At 35.0% G+C, this 26,698-nt stretch overlaps 1 protein-coding gene across 2 annotated transcripts in view; it reads right to left on the minus strand.

The window, feature by feature from the left end:
- LOC135201382 (inverted formin-2-like) overlaps positions 1 to 26,698 on the minus strand; it is a 128,158-nt gene that overhangs the window by 52,029 nt on the left and 49,431 nt on the right. The window contains exon 1 of one of the 2 annotated variants that reach the window (XM_064230239.1): positions 14,073 to 14,405. The exons of the other annotated variant lie outside the window; for it this stretch is intronic. Coding sequence (XP_064086309.1) covers positions 14,073 to 14,075 — 3 coding nt within the window. The 5' untranslated portion in view covers positions 14,076 to 14,405. Of the gene's footprint in view, positions 1 to 14,072; positions 14,406 to 26,698 lie in introns of those variants that run through there. 2 annotated transcript variants of the gene reach the window in all.

A 26,698-nucleotide genomic window follows, 5' to 3' on the forward strand; every position in this document is an offset into this window, starting at 1 on the left:
GGGTTGGAAAAGTTCTACACACCACTGATATGATGAAACTCTTTAAGGCAACGCTACTAATGCTCTTGAAATAAAATTGTCAGGATTCTTAGTTTATAAGAGTTTAAATCTTCCTACAAAACAAGGGCACAGTAAACCCAATCTGAATTAAATAATACACACGTGTGTATATTATATATATATATATATATATATATATATATGTGTGTGTGTGTGTGTGTGTGTGTATATATATATATAGATATATATATATATATATATATATATATATATAGAGAGGAGATGAAGATGAGTGAGAGAGAGAGAGAAGAGAGAGAGAGAGAGAGAGAGACGAGAGAGAGATGAGGAGAGAGAGTAGAGAAGAGAGGAGAGAGAGAGGAGAGAGAGAGAAGAGAGAGAGAGAGAAACAATAAAATTAAAATTAACTGTAGCGTTAGTATTGCATATCCTAACGAATAAAAACAAAATATTTCAAACGAGGGAAACAGAATTAAAGTTGAAAACAGGACCAAACACAAATATTTGCCCTTGACACAAGTATGTTGATTATCCCCGACATGTAGTGTATTATACACAACAAAACAGAACATCTTAAGACACCAAACAAATAGACAAGGAAACTACGAATGAAACGAGAAACCCAAAGGGAACTAAAGAATTGGTTTCATCTTCCTGAATCGGCCTTCTCGATAATGATGGAAAACCCTATTGTGTGTATAACTAGAAGGCGTGTGCTCACACAAACCCCATGGCACATTAAGGCTAACAGGGTGTGGATCTCTCTCTTTCTCTCTATGGCAGAAGGTTGATCTAACCAGGTTGCGTGGCAAGCCTAAACACACGCAACTACTTAATAACAGCCTCCCTAAGCCCTAGAGATTATGGCCAGTCATTGTTTACTAGGATACATACATACATACATACATCATACATACATACTACATATATATATATATATATATATATATATATATATATATATATATCATAATATATATATATATATTATATATATATATATACTATATATATACACTATATATAATATATATATATATATATATATATATATATATATAATATATTATATATATATATATATATATAATAGATCCTTACAGATTCCACAATCACGAAACTTAAAGATCGTATGATTCTACATGTTTAATAAATACGACAAACTATTCTTGTCTATTCTTACTTTCACCTTGGAAAACCAAATAATTTCATTTCACCTGGGTGAATCTCAAAGCCCGTGTCAACTAAGGTCATGAAATTATGGCTCACAGGAAGGTCAGTGGCTACACGAAATGAGCTTTCATTGTGTAATAATAACACTGAAATTGAAGGTAGTCTAATAAAAAAAATTTCGTAGATTCATTAATATGATTAATAACCCTTAATCTGCTAGCACTCGGGGATGGATAGATAGATAGGTAGAGAAACACACATACACATATATATATATATATATATATATATATATATATATTAATATATATATATACATATATATATATATATACATATATATATATATACATATCAATATATATATATATATATATATATATATATATATAATATATATATATATGTCACATTAATACGTGATGCGTTTGTCACGCATCACCATAAGTACAAAAATAGAGTCTGGGTGTAGATACTGACCGGTTTCGAATGTAAAAATTAATTACCACATACTTTCGTGTAATTGTTACACATTTTCAGTGTACCTTGAAAATGTGTAACAATTACAAGAAAGTGCTTGTTATTTATTTTTTCATTTTCTCCTCTTTGTGGGTTAACTGCAAATTTGATACCAAATTTAAGTTTTGTGAATCTTCTCTCTCTCTCTCTCTCTCTCTCTCTCTCTCTCTCTCTCTCTCTCTCTCTCTCTCTCTCTCTCCAAGATTCTACTCAAGAGATAATAACTGTTTTTATTATGCAAGAGGATATTGCAGATATGGAGAAAATTGCAGATTCAGACACAAAATGAATAATTATGATGAAGGAAGAACAAATATTATGGAAAAGTTGGATTTTTTAATGTCAGAATTTCTGGAAATGAAAAAAAGAACAACATACCAGAACAGGAAAGAGACATGGGAAAATCCTTATTATTACCAATATTAAATGAAGGAGAAAACACGCAAACCATCATAGTGATGAATGCGCAGGGTTTAGTTACGAGTAACTCAAAAAGAAAAATAGAGTATTAGAAGAACTAAAACCCAAATGAAAAGAAAATAGATATAATGAATATAAGTGAAACCTGGTATTCCCAAGAGACTGGGAATGATGATCAAATAAAAGGGTTCCAAACTTATAGATCAGATAGAAAAAATAGGAATCAAGGGGGAACCGCAATATATGGGAAAGACAAAAAACAAGGAAAAATATATGAGAAATATAGTAACTCAGAATGTGAACTAATTGCGGTAGAATTTGAATCTGAAAAATTAATGAACATAGTAATATATAGACCTCCTAATACTAAAGAGTTTGACTTAATAATAGAAAAATTGGATGATATATGTAGAAATCACAAGGACTGGACTATTCTCCTATCTGGAGACTTCAACTTTCCTTTCGTAGACTGGAAAGAACGAATAGGAGATTGTGGATGTACTTATACATATAAAAAAGAGAGTAATAGTAGTGCAGAAGATAAGAGGCAATTCGAAAAGCTATTGATATGCTACTAGAATACAACATTCAACAAATAAATCACCTGCCAACAAGAAAGGAAAATACTTTAGACCTAGTATTTGTGAACGAGATGAATTATGTTAAAGAAATAATAGTTTATAATGCGAGTATTTCAGACCATAATGTCATAGAATTAACAGTTCATTCCAAAGCAAGTGAAAACAGAGATAAGCAAGAAATGAAAAAGTGGGAAGGATATGGAAAATACAACTTCTACAGTAAAAATATAAAAATGGTCAGAAATAAATGAAGAATTAAACAAAGATTGGGATAACATTTTCGTAAGTGATGACATATGGTAAATACGGAGATATTATATATTAGAGAAAATAGTGGATAAATATATACCGAAGAAGAAAAGTAAACATCAGTCATGCATACCAAGAGACAGAAGGATCTTGTTCCAGAAAATCAGAAAGTGGAAAAAAGGTCTTGCAAAAGAAAAAAATGCATGGAAAGTTATAGAACTAAAAAGTAAGATAGAAAATGCAGAACAAAAGATTATACAATCAAAAGAAAATGAAATACGGGACTTGGAAGAAAAAACCCTATTAAATATCAAGCAAAATCCCAAACTATTATACTCATATGCGAAGAAGATGAATAAAAGAAGAATAGAAATAGGCCCTCTAAGAATTGAAGGGAGATTAACGAATGAAAAAAAGGAAATTTGCAACATATTGGCAGAACGATATAAGAGAGAATTCACCCCTAGAATAGATAATGAAGATAATGATATAGAAGTAAGGGATGAAAATAGTGAATATTTAGCTGACATAGATATTAATGAAGCTGATATTGTGCAGGCTATTAATGAAATTAAAAATGGAGCTGCTGCAGGGCCGGATGGAGTGCCTGCTATTTTGTTAAAGAAAGTAGTTCATTCTATCGCAAAGCCACTTGCAATATTATTAAGACAAAGTGTAGATACAGGCAAAATTTATGATGAGCACAAATTAGCATATATTACCCCTACTTTCAAAAGTGGATCAAGACTAGAGGCAAGTAATTATAGGCCTGTGAGTCTAACATCACGTATTATGAAAGTGTATGAAAGGGTAATGAAGAAAAATATTATGAAACATTTAATAAAAAATAATATGTTTAATAAAGGACAACATGGTTTCGTACCCGGAAAAAGTACACAAACCCAACTGTTAGTCCACCGTGAGAACATATTCAAAAATATGAAAAGCGGAAATGAAACAGATGTGGTTTATTTAGACTTTGCAAAAGCTTTTGACAAAGTAGACCATAATATATTAGCGAAGAAAATTAGAAAACACAATATCGTGGATAAAGTAGGAAGATGGTTAAAAGAATTTTACACAACAGAAAACAGATAGTTATTGCAAACGACGAGAAATCGGATGAAGCCAAAGTAATATCCGGTGTGCCGCAAGGTACGGTGTTAGCTGCAATACTGTTTGTTATTATGATTGAAGACATAGACAGTAATGTTAAGGATTCGGTAGTGAGTAGTTTCGCAGATGACAAGAATAAGTAGAGAAATTACTTGTGATGAAGATAGGAACGCTCTACAAAGAGACCTTAACAAAGTATATGATTGGGCAGAGGTAAATAGGATGGTATTTAACTCTGATAAATTTGAATCAATAAATTATGGAGACAGAGAAAGAAAGCTATATGCATATAGGGGACCTAATAATGAGACAATCACAAATAAGGAAGCAGTTAAAGACCTTGGTGTGATGATGAATAGGAACATGTTATTTGCAATTCTGTTGGCAAAATGTAAAGCAAAAATGGGAACGTTGTTACGGCACTTCAAAACAAGAAAAGCTGAACACATGATTATGCTTTATAAAACATATGTTCGTAGTCCACTTGAATATTGCAATATGATATGGTACCCACACTATCAAAAGGATATTGCACAAATAGAGAGTGTACAAAGGTCCTTTACAGCTAGAATAGAAGAAGTTAAAGACCTTGACTACTGGGAAAGACTACAATCCTTAAAATTATATAGTCTAGAAAGGAGAAGAGAACGCTACATGATAATTCAGGCATGGAAACAGATAGAAGGAATAGCAGAAAATATCATGGAACTAAAAATATCAGAAAGAGCAAGCAGAGGTAGATTAATAATGCCCAAAACTATACCAGGAAAAATAAGGAAAGCACACAGGACATTAATCCACTACGCACCAGCATCGATAATGCAGCGTCTATTCAATGCGTTGCCAGCTCATCTGAGGAATATATCAGGAGTGAGCGTAGATGTGTTTAAGAATAAGCTCGACAAATATCTAAACTGCATCCCAGACCATCCAAGATTGGAAGATGCAAAATATACCGGAAGATGTACTAGCAACTCTCTGGTAGACATTAGAGGTGCCTCACACTGAGGGACCTGGGGCAACCCGAACAAGATGTAAGGTCTGTAAGGTAAGGTAAGGTAAGGTAAGGTAAGGTAAGGGCTCTCTCTCTCTCTCTCTCTCTCTCTCTATATATATATATATATATATATATATATATATATATATATATATGTATATATATATTATATATATATATATATATATATATATATATGTATATATATACTATATATATACTATATATATATATATATATATATATATATATATATATATCCAATGATTTGATTCATTATCTTCAAGACTGATATTAAAGCGGGAAACCACTTAATAATAATATCGACATTTTTCATTGACTCACATATCAGGTCAGTTTTTTCTCTGACCTGGTATGTGAGTCAATGAAAAATGTCGATATTATTATTAAGTGGTTTCCCGCTTTAATATCAGTCTTGAAGATAATGAATCAAATCAGTGGATATATATGTATATATAGTATAATATATATATATATATAATATATATATATATATATATATATATATATATATATTGAAACAAGTATATACTATATAGCAAAATACAGACATGGTACTGAGAATATATTGCTGAGATTGATCAGAGACCTCTCTTACTGGTTGACATTTTGTTCATTTCCAGTTTTTACTTCCGTCGTGCGAAGTTTAAGATGAAAATACAGTCTCTCATGGTATATCAATGTGGCACTTTTCTGCTCATAAATATTCATCCATTTAGGTGACACATTTATACACAAGCCATACAATTAATGCCCAGTCAGTATACATGTACTCTATCATAGACAGTGAGGATGTACACACACACATACAATAATATATATATATATATATATATATATATATATATATATATATATATATATATATATATCATACTAGCTGACCAACCCCGTGCTGCCTGGGAAATCTCTGAATAAGAACCGATAAACTCTCTCTCTCTCTCTCTCACTTTCTTTCCCAATCACTCTCTCTCTCTCTCTCTCTCTCTCTCTCTCTCACTCTCCCCCATTCCTGTTAAGATAGTTTCTTTGGTTACATTACCCCACATTTTTGACACTTTATATTTCACCACTTCTCACCCACCATTCACATAAGGGCTGAACTTGGACTTAAGGGCATCTGGAGTGTCACTATTCATCTCTGCAACCTCGAATACTATTGATTAGACACTAGTATTTTGACGTGTCACCCCCTTCCCACCACACCTCCCATCAGGGCTGAACTTCGTCTTATAGGGCACTGGGAGTGTCACTAGTCATCTCAGCAACCTCAAAAACTATGGATTATACATAAATATCTATACGTCACCCTACCTTCTATTGGGGCTGAACTTGGACTTATAGGGCATCAGGAGAGACACTTCTTCTCAGTGACTCAAAAACTATGGATTAGACACAAATATCTGTCTTTTTTGGTTATTTTTACATGTCACCCCCTTCCGACCCACCCCCTTACTATCAGGGACAAACTTGAACTTGAAGAGCATCAAGAACGTCACCATTCATCTCAGTGACCCCGAAAACTATGGGTTAGACACTAATATCTGTCGTTTTCGGTTATTTTTACATTTCACCACTTTCCCACACATCCTCCTTTGGCGCCAGTGATCTCTTACCCCCACATTATTCTTTTCCAGATGATAAGTCATATGTATACCAAGTCTGGCTGAAATTGCTCAATGCACTTCAAAGTGTATGCGGCACATACACACATACATCTATTTACATACACACACAGATATAATATATGTAAATATATGAGTTAGAAACTCCAGCATCTCAAAACAAATTTTATCTACTTTTATTTTTCCCTCATATAAGGAAGTGAATTTTTGAAACGTGTGTGTGCGTGCGCGTGTGTTTATATGTATACATGTACATATATATATATATATATATATATATATATATATATATATATATATATATGCATGTATATATATGATAAAAAGATGTCATGGAAGGAAGTCCTCGGAGAGACTGCAAATGAAAATGAAATCTTTTCCACATGAAGGACAGAAGTAAATCCACATGGACATTTCCAGATGGCAACCAGAGAAACCAAGTTTTCATCGCAAAACACAAGAAAAAATTAAAAGCTACCAACAAAAAGTTGATAAGAGTATCTACGTTTCAATAAGAAAGCTTCCTGAACACGAATTTCAAGAGCTTTTTACACACGGAATAAGAAAGGAGATTTTCAGTTCTAGAAGCCACATCTGAGGCCTGGTTTAACTAAGAATATATATATCTGGTGGACAAGAAACACTAGGATTAGGGATATAAGACGGAAACCTTGAGTATTAGATAAAACCTGGGATACAATAAATAGACCAAAGTAAAAGGTACAAGCTGATAAATTTGAGAGATGAAGAACGCTAAGTAGAACGTGCTGAGTATTCAATTCTTGATAGTGGAGTCAAATGAAGATCAAAAAAGAGAAAACTGGACAAATAGGCAGATGATATGGACGAAGCCATCGTACTCAGGAAGGAGAAGTCAATATGAAGGAATCTATGGGGAGAAGATTTAAGCTCAAACTGGAATGACGCCTCGTTAAATAACTAGACTGTTTAGCCCAGTGGTTTTCAACCTTTTTGCAATGTATGCACTACTTTCAAATCAGCACTCAGTCCTTGCACCTCTGGAATTGCAGAAAAAAAGCTAGAATAATAATAATAATTAATAATAATAAATAATAATAATAATAATTAATAATAATTAATAATTAATAATAATAATAATAATAAAATAATAATAAATAACTAATAATAATAATAATAATAATAATAATAATACATAATAATAATTCGAATTATAATAATAATTAATAATAATAATAATAAATAATAATAATAATAACTAATAATAATAATAATTAATAAAATTTAACAATAATTAATTAAGAATTAATTAATAATAATAATAAGGACATTATTATTATAATGATTATATATTATTATTATTATTATTATTATTTTTATTATTATTATTATTATTATTTGCAGAAAAAATAACATGCGTATATAAAAATACATTTTGCTTTAATTACTCATAAGCATCTTCGCACCCCTCAAGAACCGGAAAAAAGTGATAAAAAGCTTCAAGATGAACAAGCTAGTTTTAGAAATGAGTGGCGTTACAAGGATAAAACATTTGTGTTAAGACATTGTGAGGCAGTGAATGGAATGTAAAACTCTTATTCTGATGGCTTTCGTTGACTATGAGATAGAACCTGACAGCGTCCACAGACTAATAAGGAAGGTGTTATGTCACAATGGCATTCCCCTTCAGTATATAAAGCTACTTGGGATTATCCGAGAACGACGCAGATGCAAGGTTAATGTCGATGGGGTCTGGCCAACGTATAACAAAAACTGAGATGCTACAAGGGAATGTTAATCCACCTTTGCCCTTTCCCCTTCTCGCGGATTTGATCATTGTGCAGATGATGATCATTTGATCAGCAAGACATTTCGGGATTTACAAAGCTTCCTTAATAAAATGCATTATACATCTAGACATATGGTACTCGAAAAGCAAAAGTACTGTAATTAAATATCAAATATATAACAAAAATATGTAAATTAATAACATAACAATAGGAAATAATAAAAAAAAATCCAGTAAGGACACTGAAAGGATACTGAAAAAAAAAAACATCCAGTCTATATTACAAGGTCTGCATTTATCATTAAGCAAAATAGGGGTATGGGTTTAGGGAACCAAGGGGAACTGGAACCAAGGGGAACTGGAACCCAGGGGAACTGGAGCCAAGGGGAACTGGAACCAAGGGGAACTGGTACCAAAGAGCTTTTTAGAGCAAGATTAACCATGGCGTAAGAACCCCGCATAAAATGGAAAAAAAATACATAATAATAATAATAATACAATAATAATAATTAATAATAATAATCAATAATAATTAATAATAATAATAATATTTTGGGAGAAGACCCTCTTTTAAACAAATTCTGTTGAATAAAATGGCAGAATTCAGCGAATTAATCTTATATATTATATCTTCTATTTCTCTTATTGCTCGCTTTTCTGGCTCAGCGAGGTATCGCAGAGCCAGAAAAGCGAGCAATAAGAAAGATAGAAAATATAATATATAAGATTAATTCGCTGAATTCTGCCATTTTATTTAACAGAATAATAATAATAACAACATGGTAGTGCTGAGGTTAATGATTTACAGATAATCAATCTTAGCCTAGCAACTGTCACGCGGAGCAACCTCAATGGAAGAACAAATTTGTGGCTGTGCTTAGGACATAAGTTGGTCTAATTTGCTCTTTATATTAAATAAAAGTCTTGGTACTTTCACCGACGTCTAAAATAAATATTTCCGGTACATAAATAAAAAAAATCTTTAACCACAGAACGAAGTCAACGAACAAACATCCCTTCGTTCGTTTCCGGTGTCATTCTTAGTCTAACGACCCTTTACAGTATATGATTTATCTCACAGACACAATCAGTTTGAACTTCCAGTGGAGAAAAAAGATTATGTTGTGGTCGCGATCAAGAGAAAATACCACAGTCCCAGTGAAGTTCTGTTTAATGCTAAATCTCAACCATCAGTAGATATACATTAATTGACGAGACCAGCCAAAACACTTCCAATTCTCATTTCCCGTTATTCCGCGTAGAATATAAAGCTCGTATTTATAGGGGTTATCATTTCCACGAGCTGCTCTCAACCCTGACCCACATTAATCGCCATTTCCTATCGACGAAAGTGGCAGCCTCACAAGGTTAGCGAAAATATCATGTTGCTTTATGCAATTGTGTAAGACTGCAAAGCCGATTTATGTTTTTTGTCATTCATTATGCTGGTTGGAGCTGCTGTGGGGGCGTGGTGTTGGGAGGTTAAATAAAGAAGCAAGAAAAGTTATCTTAAAAACTTTATATAAACAGGTTAACAGGAACGTGAATGATGGGAAGCATATTTGCCCACGAATACAAAAGTCTGCAAAACAGAAAGAAAGCAAATAATACACCCAAGCCTCAATATACCACTAGCGTCAACCAAAAGAGTCATTATTCAAATATCAACAAAAGCATAAACACAAACTATTAAACAAATGTAATTTACGAGACTAAATATACGTAACGTAACCATAAATGCAAACACGCACACACTCCACGAAACAAAAAAAAGGCAAGAGCTTAAACCTTGTTAATTGGCAGAAGAAAATTAACAATGTTGATGGGTCTGCCACTTTAGGCGATGCCAGGTGCTTGTCATACAGCGAAAAAATGTGATTGAACTCCATGAGTTTACAGGACAGAACACACAAAGCTTACCAATTTCCACAATATATCTTAAGGAATACACAGTCTGAAATGTAATATCCAAAATAGCAATTCGAGAAAAACCAGAAACAGAAGACCTTTAAATGGAAAGTACGATAAGTCAATAAGGTACCATGTCAGAATGAGAACAGCGTTTCGTACTAATGCGTGTTAGTTAAACAATGAGTGAGAGCAGCTGCTCAGAAAATGAAATAACTAAGGTAGCTCATAAATTCTTTTTAAGAGCGAGTCAGATGGGTCCTCAGCATGGCTGAGCAGGAACAGGCGCCTTCACCAGCATTCAGATAAGAACTTTCAAACAAACACCATGAACACAGAGTTAATTAGTAATCTCTGATATCAGTATCCATTGCCGTGAGTGGGTAACCTGACGTTGACACTTGACAGCCCAGCCACTTCACGCTATCAAATAGCTGTTAAAAGGGTTCCTTCAATAAAGGAGCGATTGTTAGAGAGAGGGGGACGAGTGATATAAACGATGATGCATGTAGTACTAAGCATATAAAACAATAAAGTGACAACGCGAAACAAACCAAGACAAAACAAATAACAAAAGCGCACCTACGAGGGTTGCAGGAGGGTTGGAGAGGCTCCTGATAAACAGACCCTTCTCAGAACCAATAGCCTAAAGACCCTGAAAAAAATAAAAGAGGGCTTCAATGGGAGCCGAGGGGACTATCAAATGATTTTACGTAACCTGAGGGGACGAAGCATGAAGCAAACTCCAGTCCAAACATGCAAATGCACTAGACCTTCTCCTCTTACATGTAAAACTACAGGAAGTCTTACCCCCCCTTTTTTTTCTTGTTAATCGCTTCGATAACACGACAGGAATTACGTCAAAGAAACATTGACCAAAAGAGACCCGTCACGGGCGTTATTCCCGAGTACAAGGCGGAAACGGAGGGAAGTCTTAATGATATTACCCGTCACAGGCGTTATTCCCGAGTACAAGGCGGAAACGGAGGCAAGTCTTCATGATATTAAACTAAAATATCAGGCACCTAAAATACATTATACTAATCATTCTCTTATTAACGAGTAAGATTATTATAGTAAACGTGTAAGCATACAAACATATATATAATATATAATAACATATACAGATATATAATAACAAACATACATATATATAATATAAACATATATATATATATATATATATATATATATATATATATATATATATATATATTATATCACATCACCGTGATTCTTATACACAAACAAACTACAAATGTCATCTAATATCCAATTCGCTCTACCTCGGAAATTATCTAATATATATTATATATATATATATATATAATATATATATATATATATATATGTGTGTGTGTGTGTGTGTGTGTGTGTGTGTGTGTGTGAGAGAGAGAGAGAGTTTTAAATGAAAAATATGAAGACTGGGTAAATACTATAAGGCATAATGGTAAGATAAGAGGAGAAGCATGTCACAAAATACGTGACACGAGGAAGACGGCAGATACAAGCAACAGACCGAGATGCAGCTTGGTGTACCTAAGGAGGCCAAGATGGAAATGAATAAGGGAAAAGAAGGAAGCTGGCTGAAGCGCTACCGAGCTTTGTGTGTACGTGTAGGGAATAGCTAATGTTGCGGAAGATTTCTGCAGAGGCTGATGCGTGATTCAGTATGGCAAGTATTTATGTAGTGGTGATCACTGTGTCTGTGTGTGTGTGTTTTATCTAATTTATGTAGCGGTGGCAATTGTGTTTTTTTAACCCATAAACATATATTATAATAATATACTACTATTATATATATAATATATATTATATTATTATATATTAATATATATACATATGAATCAAGGTGATGTGATTAGATTAATTTCATTTCATAGATATATACATACACATCATATATATGTATGTATGCATGTATGTGCGTACAAAAGATTGGAAAGAGACCTAATATGATCTATGGAAGCCAAAGTGGGAATGCATGAAGGGACTGTTCAGGCACCTTAACGCAAGTTAGGAATGGATGATGAATGCAAACAAAAGAAAAAGGTTGAAGCTGTTGAAATGAAGTGTTCAAAGCGTATCCGACGTAAACAAGGAAATGAGAGGGCGAGAAATGCGGTACAAGTGGTAAAATGGTTGATGGATGTGACAGGTTGGGTCGGAGTATTTTGATTTGATTCGATCAAGTGTGAAGATTGGAGCATGAATGAATGATTCATGATGCATTGGCAATAAAGCCGGGTATTGGGGCATTTACCAGCCTTTCGACGCCCAAGACAAGAGTGACTAGAGGGAGTTTGGGTGGCTGGGCAGCAAGATGATACAGAGAATGATACACGAGATGAATTACAATGATCTAAAGACGACACTGGGAGAAAAACCCACAGTTGCACTAAGAACTAATAGTTGGAGAGGTTACGCAGCACATGGATGAAGGTGGCGGGAATCGAAGGAAAGAACATGGCTACAAACACGGTCTAGGCCGTGGTTACAAAGTTGTTACAATTACAGGTCGAAGTGCACCTCACCCCTACAGGAAGAATGCAGTATGAGAGGCTGGTGAAAAGGGAGTATCATTCAATAGAGACAGGGGAATGGAGGAAAGGAATACCGGGAAAAGGGTGGTGTGTTTGGGGTATTGGAAGGGGACTTCATATCCGCGAAGCGCCATAGGTTGCGAGAAGGAATGATGACGTCATGGGTGTAGGAAGGTCTCGAGCTTGGGAGCGTCTGATAACGGGAACACCTGCGATTCAGCAGTTAAAGCAAGAAAATGGCAAGAAATGTGTTGATTCTTCTCTGGTGCTACCCCACGTTAAAAGCCGGCTTAAAACTGACATATATATATATATATATATATATATAATATATATATATATATATATATATATATACACACACACATTAAAATACAAATACATCAGTCAACTCATTTCGCACAACCAAATTTCAGTGCGACATATACTTGTAAATATTTCTTTATATGAATACAAACATATCCGAATTTTTTTACTCTCTCTCTCTCTCTCTCTCTCTCTCTCTCTCTCTCTGCTATCTCTCTCTTGCATGATAAGTTAGAATGAAATTTATAATTTCAACATCCTTTTAACGATTTCAAAAACAAACTGGCGTCACAACAACAAAAGGTCATTGATGCCTTGATGTAAATACTGACTGACAGAACACAGAAACAATCTCTGGCACCCATTAAGCCCATTAAGAGAAACAAGAATGAATTTCCACAGCGCATCTAATACCTCACGGACAATGAGTCTCAGAGAAGATAAGATGAATTTCCTGAGAGAAAGTGAAAGAGAAAGAGAAAGAAAGAAATTTCGCTGCAGCTTCGGGAAAACTTAGACTAACTTCGCTTTGGCTGTGACCCAAATATATTGTAAAGTTCGAAAAAAAGAGAATTAATCCGCAGGCACTATATAAATGTGTGTGTGTGTATATATATATATATATATATATATATAGATATATATATATATATATATATATATATGCGCGTGTGAGTGTGGTGTGTGTGTGTGTGTGTATGTGTATGTATATATATATATATATATATATATATATATATATATATATATATTTAATAATATATACCGTATGTGTGTATAAAGTATGTACTCAAACACACGTGAGGATTATATAGAAAAAAGACTTACCATTTTTACTATCTTGAAACTATGGACGCACAGACAAAATTCTTGTCATTATATTATTCCATTAATACGCTATCACTTTGAAAACAAAGCAAGAAAATATCTAACACCTTTTTACAGCTAACTGCCAACTCATCAAAGGTTGTGACAAATCACAAGTATAAACGATGTTAATTCGCTTTTGTACACGCAGCTAATGCACTGACTGTTCCACCATGTGAATCCTCTTCACTGACATTAGGAGTACGAATCACCTCCGTCCTGCGGAGACTCTCAGTCAATACTAACGAACACTGCATTCGGCAGCTCGGCAGATGGGACAAGACACACTGACTTTACACTGGAGACCCCCACTAAGACTAACTATAGTTGCCATCATCCATGAGATACCAGTCAGGCTCTCTCTCTCTCTCTCTCTCTCTCTCTCTCTCTCTCTCTCTCATTAGGGTAACATCTCAGTTCAAGTGGTTTTTGTGATAAGTTACCACTAACTATAACAGCCTTCGATTTTTCCAGTGAAATTTTACATATATTTTGTATTCCATGGTTGTTGCCGGATTGTACAGAAACAGATCGTTCATGCAGAAAATCTGACGGATGATTTTTATAATTCTCTACATAAAAATGATTAAATCGCTGTCCTTCAGCAACTTAAATGCGGCAAAACTAGCTCAAACAAACACACCAATTATATCTCAAACCACAGCTATTTATATCCATGATTTCACCTAGAACATAAGCTACATACTTCTATTGTTACCAAACTACAAACCAGTTAGGTAATCAGTCATAAATGCCAGTTCGAGAGAGAGAGAGAGAGAGAGAGAGAGAGAGAGAGAGAGAGAGAGAGAGAGAGAGACTGTTATTCATCCTTATTATTTCGGATCTGTCTATGGGAATAACGAACGATGAATGAAATGGGAGTTAGGAAACGAACTATTTAGATGTATAGGAAAATTATCGTCGAGAAATGACTAAAACAAACTACATCAAGTAAGGGGCAATGTTGACATGTACCAGCATGCAAATTCTGCATACGAGCCAGCTTGAATTCTAATGACGACTGTACAGGATTTGCATAAAAATTAGCACAAATATAAGATGAAAAATCGAGCCATCTTAACTCGCAATTAGTGAGAACACAAAAATACTGCCGTATTCATATAAGTAAATTCGAAAACAATGAACATACATTTAATATATATCCATATATATACATAAATATAGGAATGTGTAAATATATATTTAAGTAAGTCAATTATATTAAATATACATCGTCTATTACACGGCTACGGAACGCTTTTCAGCGTTAAATCAATACTTACAATCACCTGTGTGAGCCTCAACACTGAAATCAATCACACAACAGGTAAGTAAAACTCATGCCCTACTTTCGTCACGCCCCTTTCATGACAGTGCCTCCCACCTCTCTCCCCCCCCCCCCCCCACCCTAAACCCAACCCCAACCCTTAACAGGGAACTGGAGGTCGATGGGGTTACCAGAACTTATTGCACCAAAGCCTTGGGTGCACCACGAGAGATGGTTTTTGTTTACATCCATGAATAAGGATGGATGGGAGTCTGTCAGCCAACTTAAGTGTAGCAACCGAAGATCGAGAAGCGCATAGGTCTAGCAACATTCAAAATTACAAGCCGTGAGGCATACGCTCTAAGGAAAAAGGCCTATACAATTATATGTATATATGTATTATATATATATATATATATATATTATATATATATATATATATTAATATATATATATATCCTTAGAGGAACAAAGGGAACACATAAAGCAACAAAACCGCGACAGAGCCTCAGCAAAAACTGATAGTAAAAAGTGCATGTGTCCACACCCACTATAAAGACAAGACAGATTGTAGCCGGTTCATCTATGGTGTGAGAGAGGGAACGTACATGATAAAATTTCTCAAAATAAAACTTAAATCACAAAGAAGCAACGTAACTTTTCTCATTTACTTGAAGCTGTCAAAGCACGTCAGACGCCCACCAAATCTAAGAGACAAAAAGTCCTGTCACTAAAGTGTTCAAAATCTTTCCGAGTCCTGACTATTACGGAAAAGTACTTCCAACGAGTAAACCTTCAAGAATTCGGTTTCAAAACTGCCTAAAACTGTGACCGCCGTATTGTCAACAATTAAACGTAATAAGTAAAATAAGCACACAATTGGCGTTATAATTGACCTTGCGAAACAGATACCAAAGTTATGTTGCAGGCTATATCATAAGTTCATTTCATATATGCCACGTACACATAAGCGTCTATGCACATCCAATTGCCACCATGACACATGCGAAGAGGCACCGGTATCTCCCAGAAGATTTATTTGCTGAGTCACCAGATTTCCAAAGGGATTAATACTAATACGAGTAAACCAACAGAAACTACCTGCTCTCCATTTTCACTGCCTCGGCGAGTGCAGAAACGGGATAAATGAAACGAAATAGATAAACTATGTAAAACAAAAATCGTTTCTTAACAAATCTTTACAACTGGGAAAACTATACGAATGCTAAAAATCGGGTGGAAAAACTGATAGATACTGTACCCCAATACAGAAAACAGACTTTTTGATATCAGAAAAAAATGATTCACGAATATTCCACACTGTTTAATAAGAAAACATCTCATTTTTAATAATAGAATGTAATTCTCTCTCGCACTTTACCTCGATTTCCTGCCTTACGGATATTACATAAGCATATTTTGCTTCCTTGTTCCCACCAGAGGTGTAGTACAGCCTTCTGGTTCCTCAATGAGTCTCTGGGGGTGAGGCAGCCAAATTTTGAGTAATATATTTCCATAAGAATTCGTATTTACATTCTTTTACATATATTTTTAAGAATTCTATTTAGTTCTTAAAAGTCTGTGTTCTAAAGTAACACAAAAGCTAGCAGAATACCAATAGTTACTCTGGTGAATAATGCTCACACTTCCATATAGGAATCATTTCAAAGATATTCCCAGCACCCTTAAGCACTTTACATGTAATTTAGCATTTGAGAGCAATAATACCATCAACTAAAGCACTTACAAAGGACTATCCCGGCAATACTCAGGGATGTGTAAAAAAAAAAAAAACATGCAAATCATATAGTCATTTTTGTATCAATCAAATTGAAAAATCACTGGAAAATAGAATAGCACGATATAAAAATTGTACGTGGCGTGCAAAGGAGAAGCGAGCAATTTTCGATCGTAATGACATACTATCAATTCAACAGGTGCTACAAGGTTGAGTGATTTTAATAATCTAATGGAAAGAAACTTAATCGATGCCAACTTTACGAAAGAAAACTTCAGGAAAAGCCATAACACATATCGGTATTTGACTTGAGATAGTAAACTGATATAAGCCAATGAAATTTTTTCCAAGTTCAAATACTATCAACGAGAGGGAGATTTTGCAATCGCATCCTTCAGCATCATTGTTTGTTTGTTTGTATGGTGTTTTTACGTTGCATCGCACCAGTGGTTATTCAGAAACGGGACCAACGGCTTTACGTGACTTCCGAACCACGTCAAGAGTGAACTTCTATCATCACCAGAAATACACATCTCTCAATCCTCGGTGGAATATCCGAGAATCGAACTCGCGGCCACCGAGGTGGCACGCCATCACCATACCGACCACGTCACTTTACAAAAGTATTCCTCTGCTAAGTTATCTTCAGTTTTTTATGCGTAAACCCCATTTCTGCTTGACAATAAGCTACAACCAAAGCAGAAAACAGAGCCTGAAAAAAGAACACGTTACAATTTTCAGTTTCATATAAAGATAAAAAAAGTTATATGTTTCCTGTGACCCAGACCTTCGAACTTTTAAGAGGTCAAACCTGGTAAACCTGATGGTTAAGAATTACTGCTATTATCTATTACAGAGTGCACTCATACCGCTAAAATTGACAGTAATATACGACACGTTTGAGGCGATCCCAAAGCTCTGAATAAGGTACGTATGAGAGAGAGAGAGAGAGAGAGAGAGAGAGAGAGAGAGAGAGAGAGAGAGAGAGAGGGGGGGGGTGGGGGCGGGGGGGGGGGAAGGGGGGGGGGAAGGCTAGCCCTGGACTAGACTACGGCAAGTCTAAAACATGAAGAATATTACTGTTGACAATTGTTTACACAAACAAATATATGGATATATAACATTTATATTATATATACATAAATGTATAATACATATATATATATATATATATATATATATATATATATATATATATATATATACTATAAAATCACAAAAGTAAGCACGTGATTTTGTTTACCAGACAAAAGCCACAGGGAAAATTTTTAAAAAAGAAAAGACAGAGTGCCAAGTACTTTCGTGTATTTAACACATCTTCGGGTAAATACACAAAAGTACTTGGCACTCTGTCTTTTCTTTTTTAAAAATTTTCCCTGTGGCTTTTGCTGATATATATATATATATATATATATTATATATATATATATATATATAAATATATATATATATATATATATAAATAAATACCAGCAATATACAGCCGGAAATTAAGCATTTAACCGCCGATAATTTGTAACCTTAACCATTAACGGATAAACTTGGTAAACAATTATCATGTTGTTATACTAATTTACCAATGTGGAAAAGGTACCAAAAATGTGTAGCAGACCACGAAGACTTTAATACATAGAAAATCTGTAACTTAGGCCATTTAAAGATTAATTTTGTAAACTAATTATTAAGAGCTGCTATATCACATAATGTGGTAAACATGTTTACGGCTACGAAGATATTACCTTTTAGAGCTTTTTTACGTTGATCTTTTACTTTGAACGCAAAAGCTGGTAAACATAAATATTAAAGAGAAGCCAATATCATTTTTCAATACTCAAAAGTTACCATAAAAATGAATAATTGAAGGCATCAGAGTGTCTGTGACCTTATCTCAAGCAAAATAAATTTATATTAAAAACAGTGCTCACAAGTTTAATAAAAATCCATTCGCAAGATTCCATGAATAATGGTGCTGAAAACCATAACACCTGGAAGGCGGAAAGAAGTGGCAAACAGGTAGAATTGAACAGAAGCTTGAATTTATACTAAAGGCCAAGCACTAGGACCTATGAGGGTATACAGCGCTAAAAGGGAAAATGATAGTAGAAAGGTCTGAAAGGCATAACAGTAGGAAAACCTCGCATTTGTTAGGAGTGGTTGGAAAGTAAGATGAAAGAGAATATGAACGAAGGTGCAGTAAAAGGAATGAAAGGGGTTGCAGCTAGGGGTCGAAGGGATGCTGCCAAGAACCTAAGCAATGCCTGCACTTCATCGCATGTGGCGCACTGACGGCACTCCTACCCTACTGAGAAACAAATATAACCGAAACAACAACCTTGGCGGAGGTAATCACTATGACAACAGAAAACACGGGAATCACAACAATAATCAATGCGTCACAAGCATTTACGTTTACTTGTAAAAACCTGCATTTGAAAATACCAACTCCCCCAAAGTGACCTACTTACTAGAATAGGAGGTTGCCCGAACTGACAAATAAAATAAGCAACATGTCAAAACATGTGGGTCACTCGAGTGTGATCAGCGACCGACTTTCATTCAAGATTTATGAAATCATCGTTGTGAAAAAGCAGTATTTTATTCATGCCATACTTTCAGTGATTAAGGTAATAGTAATATATAAATACACACACAATATATATATATATTGTGTGTATTTATATAGTTACTATTACCTTAATCACTGAAAGTATGGTATATATATACACACACAATATAAATATATATATATATATATATATATATATATATATATATACACACACATATATATATATATATATATATATACCCCTTTACAGGAGCATTAAAAGAGCAAGATTCAGGCAGGATTTTGCAATGTGCAAGGGGTCACCGTCATCTCCCGCGTTTTCACAGTGCGTGAGTCTCGCCTCCTTCAGGACATCGAGATAAAAGGGCGTTCCTACTGAAGTGAAGGGCATCATGATAGCACATACGAGGCTTCATACTCAGACTGCGAGTCTTCACTCCAATATTTTAGTGAAATCACACTCGAGTAGGTGGTATGCCAGCTGAATTACCAAGTTTTAAACTAAGCAAGTCGTGGGAGTGTATGCAACTATCTGCCTAGTGTGTACACTGTGTGTGTGTGTAAGTGCGTGTGCATTAAACAGGAGGGCAGACAGGAATACTACTGATTAGTCACTGGATTAGATGTTCATTCCTAACGTTTCTTAATCCATGATGACATCATCAGGGGTTCTAGAATAAAATAACAAAAAAATACTGACAATAAAAAATGCAGAAAAGATACACAAAGGCGAAGTCAGAACATAAAAAACGACAATCGACCTAAATGGGAAATTTTACACAAAGGAGAGAGGAACAGGCAAAATACTGAGAAATTAAATAAAAATAACAAAACATATGAGAAATGTAAAAAATATTGATATATTTAAGATTTATATTTTAAAACACTAAAAAATTTAAAATCATATAAAAACAAATAAATAAACAAAAATGATTAAGGGAACGGACCTAACCTATTATCACATATACAGTTCCTCGCTGGACGAGTCGGTTACATGCGCGACTACCGATCTCAGGGGTCGAGTTCGATTCCCTGCTCTGCCAACACCATATCAAGGGAATTTATTTCTGGTGATAGAAATTCATTTCTCGATTCGGTTCGCATCCCACGAAAAGCTGTAGGTCCCGTTGCTTTCAGATCCCACAATAAGCTGTAGGTCCCGTTGCTAGGTAACCAATATAATCCTTCGGGCCAGCCCTAGGAGAGCTGTTAATCAGCTCAGTGGTCTGGTAAAGCTAAGATATAACGACCCAAATACAGAAAATGAAGTGTTCCAAAGAAAAACAAAACAACAAAAGCATTATAATTTAGACAGGTATAATAAACAGCCGAAGTCTGAGTGTTCAATTTCGGAATAAGATGTTTTATCATCAACGACTCAAGTATTGGTAGTTCTAGTTGGCTTGAAATCTTTGCATTCAATGGCAGTTTTACAAAATTCGTGTGACTTCTTATGTTGGAGTGTTCGGGGTTGGAAATTTTTATCCCCATTCGAAAACTAACCCTGTATATATATATATATATATATATATATATATATATATATATATATATATATATATATATAATATACACACACGATAGGCAGGCAGTTGGATAAACGTCCACCAGTTGCTAGTTTAAGCAACGTGGAAATCATTTTCAGTGCAAAAACATATACAATACGTTGAAAGTATAAGAGCATACTATATATGCAAATCCACGTTCCTTTTCCCAAACAGTATTCAAAGTAAATGTGACTTTTAAAACAAAGTTAGTCCTATAGATATAAATAATTCATTTGTGATCATATATAATATAAATAATTCATTTGTGATCATATACATTCAAGAAATGCAATCACACTTTGGTGAAATATCTGGAAGCTGAACCATTGGAGTCTATAAGTATGACAGGTCTTGTTGACAATTTCAAGCCACTGCACGCAACGATACCATGACGCGCTCCTTGTCTAATTGGCCGAAATATTTACAGACTAGCTGTTCCAACTAATAATAATAATAATAATAATAATAATATAATAATAATAATAATAATAATAATAATAATAATAATAATAATTTTATTCAATTTGATTGCTGCTACAATGCCATTCTGTTTAAAGTACTCTTTTTTTTTTTTTCTAATCTTCTGATGCATCGAAACGATTAGAAAAAAAGGAGTACTTTAAACTGAATGGTATTGTAGTAGTAATCAAATACAATAAAATATGCTTAAATGAAGGGTTACTACCAATATTAATAATAATAATTACAATAATAATATTGTGCTGATTTATGGCAAAATGGCAAATAATGCATGCACGGAATGTTTCCGTTATTCTGCGACGTTCCAAAAATTTTATATACGTACTATTACATATTTAAATAAAAATTAAAGAGCTTTCCAATAAAATAAATAAATACTTTGATTAGCGAAGATCTTTATCTTGATGGTCGCATCGGACAAAAACCTACGAAAAATCAACTAAATAAAAAAAAATCTTTGCTTTGCAAATCCCCACGTTATCTTAACACGCCCCAACATGGCATAAACATCAATATTATTATTATCATTTGGGTAGGCGATCCTCTCGTAATGTTGCATATTAAAAGAGGTCACCTACTTATCTGTACTGGGTTTACATGTCTTTTCTATTTGAGTGTTGCCTCTCTATTTGGAACAAATTACTTATTAGTGCGAAAATTCCATGAAGGAAACGCATTCTCACCAGTACAACATACATAGTAGGACACTTCGTACAAGTAATCATTTGACCCATGATCAGCGTATAAATTGTAGAATTGTATTTTTGCCAAGATGCGTGGACGGAAATGTATCCAGACAATCACTCCGTTTATCTGTCAGACACCTCGTCTCACCCAGACTTTCAGGGTCAGACAGCTGTGAAGTTGGCATCAGTAGATGGGTGTCGCCTATGCCTGCGTGGATAGAGGAGCCACAGCTGACTATGAAGAATAAACAGAGGTGGTGGTTAAAGAATCGCATTGCTACAGCAACAGAAACAGTTGTGGGATAACTTGACCATAGCTTGTTTCCCTTAAAAGGAGAGAAACTCCAAGTCCCCAAAGGAAAAGTTCAAGGAGCCATATATAACTATGGAATGGTAAAACATATTATGATATTAAAAGTCTTCATCAACCAAATCCACTACCAGGAAAAGGCTAAGGTCAGACCAAGCAATTTCTTAACAGCCCTTCCTCCTGAATGAATCCTTTACTGGCTGTGGAGCCATTGCATGAACAGTATCACGATGAAGATACTACAAGAGGCAATCAAGAAACTTGTAGAGAACCACATCATTGCCATCTGTTGGACCAACAAAGCTGCCATCACAAAAGGAAACTGGATTAAGTTACACCACCTCCCTAAGAAAAATAGCAGAAGATTAAGTTTGTTTGTATGGTGTCTTTATGTTACATGGAACCAGTGGTTATTCAGCAACGGGACCAACGGCTTTACGTGACTTCCGAACCACGTCGAGAGTGAACTTTTATATCACCAGAAATACACATCTCTAACCCCTGCCTCGTGGCAGGTCAAGACCATGCCGATCACGCCACTGAGGCGCTAGCAGAAGATTAAGTAACAGATCCAAGGTGATGAATGCCTAGTAATTGGCTCTGCTCCTCTGACTAGACACTTGAGCCTGGCTGAAGCTATGGAAACTTGAAAACAGGTATGATAGATTGACCTCTTAATCCCCTGAAGGTACGTCTTCAATCATGTCAACTTCCTCCAACCCTGGAATGTAGACACTTCTGACATTATCATTACTTCCTTGCACGTATAAGCTTCCTTAAAAGCATTCCAGTATATCAAATTATCGAATACCTCCTGGACTCCCTAAGGAATACTTCGTAAACTCCTACACATGTGTCAGGGAAGAAAGGTACTTCATTCAGTCCTATTCATCAAAGCAGTCAAAAGAGGACCTAGGGACCCCGATGTACACTGGTAACCAGAGCTCAGAGGTGATCTTCTTTAAAAATGTGACCCAGACCACATTAGGATAAGCCATGATGATTTTACACAAAGCCTAGCAACACATCTTTGCCTTCGTGTGTAGAATGAGTGCCAGGACATTTTAGAGATGGATAACATGAACACCTACGTCAGGAGGGCCACCTCCCATAGCTCAATCTAGACTGACACAATCCATGAAACTGAAGGGCAACCCATGGTGCCATTAATAAAGATAATGCTAATAAGAAGATAATAGGCAGTTACAATATACAACGAAGAACCAGTCGATGGAGTAAACATAGTAGGTCAACTATTCTGCAAAAATATGCAAAAGTTCTTCTGCCAGCAAGATGAAGCAGCCCTCGAGTATATTACACAAAACATTTCTGCTGATAAGGTTGCAATTCTAAATAACAAAAATTTCAACATAGCTGACCTCAAAAATGATCACCTCATTCTTATGTTAGTATATTGATCATCAGACACCCTAAATGACTATCATACCACCTTGAAGAGAAAGCAATCTAAAGATATTATTGTAAAGCACACCAACGAAACCTAAACCTGTAGAAAGTAGAGATCTTGAATGAAACACCAAGCAGCCTTCACTACATATAATGAAGGATCTGTAAATACATTAACTTTATTCCTCTATGAATACAAAGTATGACATGCTCACCCTCTTATATTTAGCTTATACGAGCTGTCCTTTCCACCATGAATTTTATGGCACCAAATACCAATTACACAGGATCGACTATGGAACATGACCCTCCCCTCCACTTATGCAAGTAGAAGACATCCATCTCCAAAAACACCAGACCAGGAGAGATTACGAGTCAACCAGTAAAATGGGAGGTCTATTCACCTACATTTCTAACAGCAAAACCTGCCAAAAATACTGGGAATCAGTTTTACACTGATGATGGATAAGGTAGTACTTCCCCAAAACGTCATATTAGATGAACAATACCAGCTAGAATTAGTGGTTTCCTTCAAGAACTTTGACCAAACGATATAAGGTTTTCCCAATACAGAAAAAGCTCATAGGGTAACAAGAAAACAAACATCCATAAAAGAAAACATAAGTAAGTCGGTATCGCTTTTATTATCATCATTAGAGCTTCAAATTTAGGTTTAGACTTAGAGCTTCAAATTTTGGTTTAGACTAGTTTACGGACTTCATTCCTGTTCATGCAATAGGTGAAATCATGTGATACAAACTCCTCTTACTTTGCACTCTCAACAGAATTATTGCATCTAATGATTCAGCTCTACTCCACAGAATTGGTGAAGTCATATTAAAGAAAGCTTCTGATGACCTTATAAATTACAGCTGCCAGGTCATATGGAAAGAAAAGAGTTGGCATAAGACATAAACATGGCTCAATGCTAGGTTAAGATCAGGATACCTACTCATGGAAGGGTATGGGCAGGTCCTGGGTATGGGAATCTAGGACGATACCACAAACGACCTAAAATTTACATTGAAGTTGATGGTCATGCACGTCATCCCTATACCATCACTTGTTCTAGGTTTCAGTAGCATAGGAATGATAATATCAACTTGGAGGATTAGGTGGTGGATCTATTGCATGAGGGGCCATCAGCGATATGCTTAAAAGGTTAAAAAAAACCTTTGCAACGTCAAAATCGGATTTTTACTGTGGGCAAGAAATGTCACGATAGGGACAAGGCCTAAGTTATGGCTATATGGTAAATGTTACCTTTTTGCATTTCCAAATTTTATCATTAAAAAACCATCCAAAGTATTTCTTCACTAACAATAACTGGCTTCCACTGCATACGTGATTGTGTGTGGATGTCCACTATCATTATTACTGTCATTTACGTTAGGAAAACTTTCATTGTTAGCATGAGTTACATATATGTAAATTACTATTTCTATTATCAACTAAGTGTAGCCATGTGTATTGATGCCCACTTTTCTCATTATCTTTATCACTACCACCTACCTTAAACACGTGGTCACGTGCCCCCCCCCCCCCCCCCCCCCCCCCCCCCCCCCCCCAACCTTCCATGGAGAGAATAATGTGTTGAGCTCAAAGCTATAACTAAATTTTGATAATGCATACCCACTGCACACGAGTGAAGTATTGATAGAAACGCTGAAAATAAAATTACATAATTTGTTTATTTTCTTTATGCATGTATTTGATACTTGTATTTGCCCAGTAAATTCACCTGAGTTCAGGTCTTTTTAAGTTAGATAGTTACCTTGTTTATAAAGTTGTAGGGAAATACAATGTTACCTTTTAGCAACAGCCTGTTTTACTAACTGCAGTTTCAGTTCTTGAGAACTTTTTAAAAAGTAGTCTTACTTATTGTTTGCTAGTGACAATTTGTAACGATGGTTTGTTTGTTATTGGCTTTCATCTTTGTTTTGTGAATTTTTTGTTTTTTGTTTATATCTCTATTCATTTATTTTACTTTGTACCTCGAAGAAGTGTACGTAATACAGGAAAGCGCTTGGTACCTGGTCTTTAATTTTTCACCTTTCATGTGGCTATCTACGTACATACGTGTCACGTGCAGTTTGGTGACATTGTTGATATATATGATATATATGACATTATATATATATATATGTAATAAATACATTTATTCAGTTTACAGGATCTGTAAATATAAACCAATGACCTGAGGTCATGGCATTAGGAGGGTCCTACGTGACCAAAGCAGATCTAGATTACGCTATGCGCTGTCTGCAGTAGCCTGGTCTAGCTCTGAGCGTTGTCAACATTTTATGTTAATGATAACTTTGCACAACTTCCATGGGAAGCGGTTGACCTGTTAACCTACGCCGGAAACTTGTAACTTCCGAGCCGGCGGACTACGTATGTTTTTATATGAATCGCTGAGATAGCTAATGTTCCGCTATCGACGTGATGCTTTAGAATGGCAGTTCCGTGCCAACCCTCAAACATATCGGTCTTCCGACCGAGCTGCATCTCCTAGTATGGAGTTACAGAATAAAGTTGTTATCTTTGTTCAACTTATCTGTTTGAATCATCTCCTTTAGTTAA

This window comes from Macrobrachium nipponense, chromosome 28 (genome assembly GCF_015104395.2).
Source record: "Macrobrachium nipponense isolate FS-2020 chromosome 28, ASM1510439v2, whole genome shotgun sequence".
NCBI lineage: Eukaryota > Metazoa > Arthropoda > Malacostraca > Decapoda > Palaemonidae > Macrobrachium > Macrobrachium nipponense.